Consider the following 9,937-nt stretch of genomic DNA (forward strand, 5'->3'; position numbering starts at 1 on the left):
AATTCTATATCAACTGGCTTCTATGGAGACGTTATTTTATATCGATTGGCTCATACGAGAGAATGATTTTATACAATTAGCTCATATTACCACATAATCTCATAATGGTAGTTGTCGTAAGTGTTCTTTAATTTTTTTATATAACGCAAGCATGTTTTACGCGTTTTTTCATGCTTGTTTTCCGAACCTTAAGTGGCCGGTTATGCGATGGTGAAGGAGATGAGTGGTGGGGGGGTGTGAAACTGTACAATAAAGTGCAACTCAAACTCCTAGGCCTCTAATGGTGTGAAACTGTACAATAAAGTGCGACTTAAGCTCCTAGGACGTGCCCGAATACGTACTCTGCGCATGCGCATTCGCAGATAAGTCTGACAGTCCCGACGCTTCAACCTAACCTCGGTTTCATGAAAAATCGCGTAACATGCTTTTGTTATATAAAATATCGTGTGCTATAAGGAGACCACTCGGTCTTTGCGCCTCGCGTATTTGCAATATTCGTCTTTGTCTCGCGTATGCACACTCGCCTTCGGCTCGTGTGCACGCTCGCCTACGACTCATATTGCAAACTCACGCTCGGCTGCTAAAGATCGAGTTAGTCTCCTTATAACACAATATACTATTAATTCAGTTCGCAATGCGAGCGTCAGTTTGACGCTAAGTGAAAAGCCAACTTAAACCGTGAAGCCCTTGCCATTGGCTAACTACATGTCTCGGCTTCTATGATTGGCAGTCTGCTCTGTTTTTGAAGCGATGCTTTTAGGAACCCAGTGGCGCCCAGTGTGATGCTTCGGGAATCCCCACCTCTAAAGGACCTTCAATTTAACGGCGTGCCCGTGGAATAGCTGTTCTTAGCAGCTAATGTGGTGCTTGCAGATCAAATACCAAAAAGTGTCGAATATACCTATAATATGCCGCCGAAGGCGCATAAAAACGCGATGGCGATCGTCCAATTTACGGATGGCATTGTTTACATCTGTAAATTGACGGATATAAGTGTGACAAAAAAAAATCACCACGCCGTGAGGTACAAAGATCGCAAGAAATATGCTGCACATGTTCTTATCTTAAGCGGTAAGTTGAACGCTGTGAAAATATCTTTCAGAAACCTTACGAGCTTATTGTGAGAACTACCTATTTCTCAGTGTTGTCGCAATCTGACTTTCGTTTCCATAATTAACAGCTAATCTTGAACTACTCAACGAAGTACTACAGCATCTTCAGACTGATTTACCCCACGTTCATCTCGAAAAAGTTACGTACACAGGCACACGCTCTTCCAGTTCTCGTCTATTGCAACAAGCGAAAAGTAACCTAGAAGGTAAATCAAAGTAGTTTCCGCATTATATTACAAATATTACAAAAAATCTGGTTAGCTTATAATTTGTCAATTCCAAAACCATTATATGGGTGATTCAAGTTTAGTAGGCCATATTGTAATGGTCGATTCATTGTAAAAATCCAAGACTAAAAGTTCTTCACGACAAAATTCAAGGGACCGATAGTATGAGAGCTAAAAAATATCAACGTCAACTATTCACAGAGCTTGTACATGAGTAGGCGGCTGGCTTCTGAGCCAAAACTTGGCTGTGCTTCTAGCAAGTTGAATATTGGCGATGATTCGAGATTCATTTCTGGTTGAGCATTTGGTTTTGGTCTTTGATTCACGTGACAATGTCCAGATACATTTGCTGTAGGTTATTTTTGGTCAGGTCTACCGCTGGATACTTCCCAGACTCCAGGTGACTTGGTTCGTGGTTGTCGCTAGCTAGGTTCACTGTCTTGAAGTTTCTGGGATCCAAGTTAAAAACTTCACAGTTTCCAGGATCCGAGTGCTCCGCTTCATAGTTTTTGTCGATAAATATGAAGCAGGCGACCTGGATCTTGGAAAGTACAAAATAGTTGATCCGGACCCTGAAAATTACACAGCGAACAACGTGGATGTCTAGAGCCACGAAACAGGCAGCCTGGATCTTGAGAACTGAAGCGGTTGACCTGGATTCCGGGAGCTACTCAGCAGAAGACCCAACCAAATTTAGGTAATAGCAAAAGTACCTGGACATCGTCACACGAATGAAAGACAATGACCTAATACTGCAATAAGAAATCAAAATAAAATTTTGACAGATATTCGATTCACCACAAGCGTTGCTAGGTTTTTACTCATTAGCGAGTCTTGTCTTGATCATATATAGGCTCTGTGACTCGTGGACTACGATATTTTTCAACTCTCAAACTATTGGTCTCTCAAATTTTTCATAACGGCTTTTCGGTCTTGGATTTTCACCAAAAATCTACCCTCAAAATATGGTCAGTTTAACCCAAATCACACCGTATATTCCAAAACAAAGTCCAAGAATTAAACAGAGTCCGCCAAACCTGAATAACATGATAGAAAACTGGTAAAAGATTTGTTTGTTTTTTTCATATTTGTGAGGTACTTTAGTCTTTTTGAAAATTCAATTAATTAATTAAGGGGGTATACGAGTATGCACCTTTGAATAGGCTGGAATTTTCAAAAGGAAATTTTTTTTTTTTCTGCCATTGAGGATTCTGATGAAATCCAAAAAAATTATGATTTTGAGAATAGTTTGACCTTCCCTATCTATATTTTACATGATATATAACTTTCAGTTTAATAGTGGCTATGCTAAAGATGGAAAAATACAAAATCACTCGGTGTCGTAAAAAATCAGGACCACCATTGGACCGATCTTGAAATTTTTGGTTCTCAATTGTTCATGAGAGATGCCCCTATCTGATGCACATTGAACTGTTCGATATTGCAAGATTTACCTGAGTTATTCAATTTTTTTGATTTTTTTTCCTGTTTTAAAATATTTCTAGCTTTTTTTTCAATTATTTCATACGAAAATTGGTTTATCAACAAGTCCCATCCTAATCTGATAGAGACATTTCTCATGAACAATCGAGGGCCAAAAATTCCAAGATTGGGCCAACAATGGTTCTAATTCTTCACGACAACCGGTGAAAATAGTGACTGTTCAGAAGTGGACTACGAAACGTTCACCTGCGATAATGATTTTGGATGCCGTTACAATACTACAACATTTCTCTAATTACTTACTTTCATTACATGAGTTCATCATCTTCTTAGAGCCCAATCAGGTACAAGTTGGGATGCACAAACCAGTGTCGCTGAATATAAGACGTAGCGAAGAGAAAAACACTTATCGTAAGGGTTCAGGTGGACCGCTACATAGATGTTAAATAAAATTTTTTGGTCTATAATGGTTCATAAAACAAAACTTCATCGTACGAATGTGAAACTTTTTGATGCATTCATTTTAGTCCTAAAAAATTGAAAATAGTCACCAACAGTTGGTGAATTTTAGAATATTGACTCAAAACAGGTGATTATTTAAATTCGGTTAACAGTATCAAAAATTCCATCTTTGATATGATGAAGGTATGTTTTCTGAACCATGACAAACCAGAAAGTCCTTGATCGGTGCAACGATCTTCCTAAATGGTTCTGATAAGTACTTTTGTCTTTGCTGCATCTCATACTTAAAAGCGATGTGGTTTAAACATGCTTACTTGCACTTGCGACTTGCTGATTGGGCCTTAGAAGAATACTTACCTTCTCGAATAAAACTGGATGATTTCAAACATTTTTTGGGATAAAATCAGTATGTCACAAATAATTCATTTAATGGTATATACCCCCATAACATCAATAACAAATCACTTTATGTGTCAATACTTTTTGAAGAATTGCTAATTTTATTTCATGGTGTTATTTATAGATGGTAATAAGCTGTTTGTGAATGAAGATTTCCTACCAGATATTGACAGCACTGAAAATGGGCTTTTCTGCAAATTCTCATTTAGAGAAAGTTCCACAGATGCTGGTAAGTTTACAGGAGTGTGATGTCTATTTTATTATCTACAATCATTCACATCTAATTAGGTGGTTAGGCTAACGACTAAATTTTGACTTTTTTACCGTCGTCATGACACGAGTACGATGTTACATAAAATTGTTGCTGGAACTTCAAAAACGTTCATAAACGTATCATTGTGTAAAACGATATTATTTTACAGGCAAAGATTCATTCTTCCTCGAAGCTGATGTGCTAAAAGCTAAACAAGTGTCTGAACTCAGGACTACTCAATCAAAGGTCTTATCGTCGCTCAAGCCAAGGGTGGTGAATATTGAAACGGTCAATTACGACTTACTCAGAGCTCCAAGCAGAGCTGATAACACATATACCACGGATGGATTCTCGTCATTTGGTACGTATGAGTATACAGGGTGAGTTTTCTCCAGGATCCGTACAGGGAGGGGTTCTTCTTCCTGTACATGTGATCGACTAAATGAAAATCCCTACTTAGCTACTCTCACACAATAGCAGGTCTATCTATTTGTGTGGTAAGCGGCATTCAGACAATAACAAGTATGGGTACAATGAGCCCCTCACTCTACGGACCCCGAAGAAAACTCACTCTGTATACACCAACATGATGATCACTAAATTTCAGTAAAATGAACATTTCAATGTTATAAAACATAACTACGTTCACTTGATTATCAAAAAAAATACAATAACATTACAATTTTCATATTTCCTTATTTGTTAGATCTGGAAGAAAATCGTGGTCAGGATATTCACGTTCACCGCAATTCTGTTGATGATTTGTAAGTATTGATGAAAACAATATATTATAAATGTAATACAAATACGGATAATGCATCTAAGAAGTGAATTTTCCATAATTCGCTTTATCTATTTAATACACGTTAGAACAAACTGACTATAAATTAGATTTTCTGCCCTCACACGTATTCACTATTGAACTTTCAGGCTAAATATGTCGATGGAACATCAGCTTGATAATATGATATCGTCCAATGATTACCCAAAAGCTGTGAAATCGCCACAATCGTTCGATCTTGACAATCCGCCTCCTTTGAGCTCCACAGTTATAGAGTCAACCGTGTCACATATTGCAACTGATATCATCGAAGGTGAACAGTCTGATATTCAACACATATTTGTATCTGAGCCACTAAGAAATTTAGTGCTATAAGTAATTCTTGAAACAAATTCCTGAAAGCGTAATAATACGTATGGAACATTCTACGCGACTTCAGCCAGCCAAAATATTACTAGAGTCCAAAAATTTCCAACCAATTAGGATATACAACTAGAATACTTTTGTTAAGTGTTATGGCCCATAGTGGTTTGTGCATTGAATTACAGACACCTGAACATTACGTTTTTCCAACGGAAGTATCTCAGAAACTAATTCGTATCGAAAATTATAATGGGTAAAAAATGTTTGTTCTTCCATTGTCTACAAAACAAGAATACATTAGAGTGGTCGAGTGCATTTTTCAGGAACAAACAAATATTCAACGTGCCTTTTTTTTTACTAAGAACCCATTGATGTTCACATCATCTATTTGTTTTCTTATTTGGAGGTAAAGCAAAAACTTGGTGGAAAATTATATCATGGCGACACCAGTCGTGTCGAATATAATTCTCAGAATTTTGAATTGGCTAGTTCCTCCATGATATAATTTTATACAAAACTTCTATCTCATCTTCAGATTGTGAGTAAAAAATAGATATGAATATCGATGGGTTCTCAGTCGAAAGAACTGAATATTTTTTTGCACCTGGCAATCATGGTTGACCACTCAAATCTGTTGGTTTTGTGGGAAATGAAAATTATTTATTATTTTTTAAAATTATTATCAATTTTTGAGATATCTCCGTTTGAATATAAACATTCAAGTGCGCAGAATCCAGCGCACAAAGCACTATGGACCTCGAAACTTGGTAAATAGAAACTTGGTATGATACTTTTCCCTACTGAAAAAGTTCATGTGATAAATCACATACTGTTATGACCGAAATCAGCATATATTTCATCATGTAACTTAACATGTAAATACGAATTGATACATCACAAATCACATGATAAATCATAAAATATCAAGTATCAGATAAAATACGTAACAAATCACATGACAAATCATATGTTTCGGTATGTAATTTGTTAAGTATTTTATCTGATACTTGATATTCTATGATTTATCATGTGATTTGTGATGTATCCATTCGTATTTACATGTGAAGTTACATGATAAAATATATGCTGATTTCGGTCATAACAGTGTGATTTATCACATGAACTTTTTCAGTAGGGTTTTGCTCCAATCTTTGAAATTTTTCATGGGATGAAGTCATTTCATAGGTGGCTGAAGTCACATGATCATATTTGAAGTCATATTTTTAGTATGAATTGATTTGTCTAATCGATCATTTCAGTGGAATGTTATTTAAAAATTGTGCTGCAACAGGCGATTGATAAACAAAATATCTTTTTTTTCAAAAAAATAGTTTGGAAAATTGAATAATGCAAGTCTTAAAACGCAGTAAATTAAATTCATTTTGACGATACATATTCATATCTCGACATAATTCATTACGTTCTGAAATGAATACATTTCATTGGCATGAACGAATTTCACTGCTTTCTGAAATTAATTGCGGCATGTATTTGCTCCCCGAATTTGTTCCATGAAAAGGAGACTTTATTCACTAATGAACCCTCCTATGAATAATAGCAGGTATTAGTAATAGAGTCTTATGTATTACTCTCACAGTCGAGCTATCCTCAACAATAACTTGAATTTAACTTATACCATTTCATTTCACAATGGCTCATCTGATAGAATACCACATGAGAATCGTGCCGAGTAATACTTATTTGCAATATTGTTCTAGATGAAACTTTTGATGATTACTTAGAAAAAGACAAGGATTATCAAGTGATAGAAGAGAGCGATACTACTGATAGCGAAGAATCAATAGAATCACCAAGTCACAAATCTGAGGAGGAGCCTGTTACATTTACATTTTCAAATAAGGTAGTGTCAGCTCCTGATGATATCAATCTGATCGTTGACAATTCTTCAACTTCGACAAGTACAAAAAAATATTTTTGCTTGTACTGCCACAAAATGCAGACTAAGTTAGCAAGACATTTGGAAACGGTACACAGTAATGAAGCGGATGTCAAAAAATTCATTGGCCTCCCCAAAGGTAATTCTGAACGGCAAGAAATTATTGCGACTCTTCGAAAACATGGCAATCACATTTTCAATACAGATAGAAGATTCAATAATGGCTCGTTGTTAGTATGCAGGCGTCCTAACCCAAGAATGAAGAAGACTGCGAAAGATTTCATTCCTTGTGCAAAATGTAAAGGCCAGTACGCTAAGTCGGTCATTCGTCATCATTGGCGTCATTGTACAAAACTTCGCGGTGAAAATGGTAGAATTATAATGGTCAAAGGACGAGCAATAATGGCTCGCATTCATGAGAAGGCAGAGGCTGACGTCATAGTGAGAATCTTTGCATACATGCGTGAAGATGACATAGTCCGGACCATTCGCTATGACGAATTAATAATCTTATTTGCTAACAAACAGTATGAGAGTTACAGTGTATCTCAACATTTTTTTCCAATGATCCGAGCACGTCTAAGGCTGTTGGGCCGCTTTCTCGTCGCCATAAAAAGAATCAATGCTGAGATATCTGACTTTGCATCAATTTACAAACCCGGACACTACGACAACTGCATTGTCGCAGTCAAAGAGGTGGCAGAGTATGAGCCCCGGACTAGGAAATTTTTGCATCCCACAGTTGCGTCAACTCTTGGAACTCTATTGAAACAGGTTGGTGAAATACTACGATCCAAGTACATCAAATCCGAAGATGTACAGAAACAAAAACAAGTTGAAGATTTTTTGAAATTACACAGCGAGGATTATGGTACTTCAATAAATAAAGCGGTGACTGAAACGCGAAGCCAGAACATTAGACGAAAAAAAGTTCAACTTCCTAGTACAACAGACATAAAAATCCTTCAAGATTATTTGAAGATTGAGCGAGCAAAATACACAACGATTCTAGAAAAGAAATTTTGTTATACAGCATGGCAGAAGCTCGCAGAAGTTACATTGGTTTCCCTGCAAATATTTAATCGACGTCGACCAGGTGAAATTGAGCGGCTTCAGATAGAAGATTTTGAAACTCATGAAGGAATGGACTCGTTTACAGACAAAGAGGTCTTCGATTCTATGACACCGGAGGCTCAACGTCTTGCTAGAAATTATGTGCGTTTTATGATTCGCGGCAAACTTGGTCGCGGTGTACCAGTTTTAGTACCCGCTGACACTCTTCAATGTATGAACCTGATTAAAAAATTTCGCCACCAAGCAAAAGTATCAGATAATAATCCATATTTCTTCGGCTTACACTCAAACGATCCAGAGAGGCATAAATATTTGCGTGCATGTGACTTACTCCGAAACTTATCCGTAGCTTGCGGTGCAAAAGTGCCAAGCTCATTACGGGGGACAACGTTAAGGAAGCACATTGCAACGCATTGTATTAATTTGAATTTGTCTGACACTCAGGTATCTGATTTGGCAAATTTTATGGGACATCATGACAAAATACATAAGGAAATTTATCGCCAACCAATTGCACAGCGAGATATTGTAAAAATTTCCAAACTGCTGGAACTTGCTCAGGGAAGCACAAGTGATCAACGCACGGATCAAAAGAGTGCAACCGAAAGTGAGGAAGAAGAATTGGTTGACGATCATTGTCATGAGCCAAGTATTGAATGCTCGCAGACTTCGCAGGATGAGGTTGCTGATTGCAAGTCGATTGATACTCTTTCGAAAAAAGCAACTACCGATCGTAAGAGAAAGGTCACAAAAGATGTACAGGATGAAGATTCTAACTCGTCAAGGAGTTCAAAAAAAACAACTGCAGGCAGCAAAAGAAGAAAAGTCGTACGGGAAGTGCCGGATGAGGATTTTAACTTGGTAACATGTTCTAAGAAAAAGACCACTGCAGGCAGTAAAAAGAAGGTCACAACATGTACAGCTCAAAGTACTGATAATGAACAAAGTTATGGTAAGAAATCAGCATAAATATCAGCATAATAATAGAATCATTCTGCGCATTACCCTGTATTCTGTGTTTTGTTAAACAGGGCCTTACTGAAATGTTAAAATAAATTGATTTTTGACTTTTTAAATTACTCAAAATAGGTGCAATCGAACAACGAAGCATGAAAAATTGATCTTGTCGAAAATTTTTGTGCGGTTCTCACTTGGTGCAACGCAGAAAAAAACGACTGCGCTTTTTTTCAAGAACACAATTGAAGAATTAAGCTTCACATATGATTTAACGCCCATTTCTCCGGCTTACTTTTAGGATCTACGTGCAGTTCAACAAGTAGACGTTCATGGACGAACAAAGAACAGGCTGCGGTATTGAAACCTTTCAGAAAATATTTAACGGGTAAGAAGTTACCCTCGCTCTCAGACATTGGTGATGTCATTGCTCAAAATGAATGTCTTCATGGGCGCACGGCTCCGCAGGTAAAGACATGGATCCATAATGAAAGAAAAAAAATGTACCGTTAAAGAATACTTTATTACTCAAATATGTACATGTATTTGTAAGATGATTTGAAAAGAAAAGAATACGTCATCAGTCAAATACGTATGTGTTTATGAGATGATTTGAAGATAAAAGAAGATTTTATTACTTACCTATATATGTGTTCACAAGATGATCTGAAAAAAAAGACTTCATCAGTCAAATATGTATGTGTTCATGAGATGATACGAAGAAAAAAGATTTTATTACTTACCTATGTATGTGTTCACTAGATGATCTGAAAAAAGAATATTTTATTACTTACCTGCATGTCAGATCTTATGTTCACAAGATGATCTGAAAAAAAAGAATACTTCATCAGTTAAATATGTATGTGTTTATAAGATGATTCAAAGAAAAAAGAATACTTCATCAGTCAAATATGTATGTGTTTATAAGATGATTCAAAGAAAAAAGAATACTTCATTAGTCAAATACGTATG

The 9,937-nt window shown here is 36.6% G+C and overlaps 1 protein-coding gene across 1 annotated transcript; it reads left to right on the top strand.

Annotated features, from left to right (window-relative positions):
* The first annotated feature begins 908 nt into the window (after window positions 1-908).
* On the top strand, window positions 909-9,549 carry LOC124224077 (uncharacterized). The gene is made up of 8 exons (XM_046636518.2): window positions 909-1,071; window positions 1,181-1,318; window positions 3,768-3,872; window positions 4,066-4,257; window positions 4,603-4,660; window positions 4,827-4,990; window positions 6,759-8,963; window positions 9,267-9,549. The coding sequence occupies exons 1-8, from the start codon at window positions 909-911 to the stop codon at window positions 9,476-9,478; spliced, it is 3,237 nt and encodes a 1,078-aa protein (XP_046492474.2). The 3' UTR covers window positions 9,479-9,549.
* The last annotated feature ends 388 nt before the right edge of the window (window positions 9,550-9,937 follow it).

The sequence above is a fragment of the Neodiprion pinetum genome, unplaced genomic scaffold (assembly GCF_021155775.2).
Source record: "Neodiprion pinetum isolate iyNeoPine1 unplaced genomic scaffold, iyNeoPine1.2 ptg000083l, whole genome shotgun sequence".
NCBI classification, from domain to species: Eukaryota; Metazoa; Arthropoda; class Insecta; order Hymenoptera; family Diprionidae; genus Neodiprion; species Neodiprion pinetum.

What these genes read in the sequence shown, in the direction of transcription:
- LOC124224077 (XM_046636518.2), top strand. Translation starts at nt 909, where the DNA reads ATGCCGCCGAAGGCGCATAAAAACGCGATGGCGATCGTCCAATTTACG. An exon ending in ACATGTTCTTATCTTAAGCG is followed by an intron (nt 1,072 to 1,180) that starts GTAAGTTGAACG and finishes CATAATTAACAG; the next exon opens with CTAATCTTGAACTACTCAAC. An exon ending in TGATAATGAACAAAGTTATG is followed by an intron (nt 8,964 to 9,266) that starts GTAAGAAATCAG and finishes GCTTACTTTTAG; the next exon opens with GATCTACGTGCAGTTCAACA.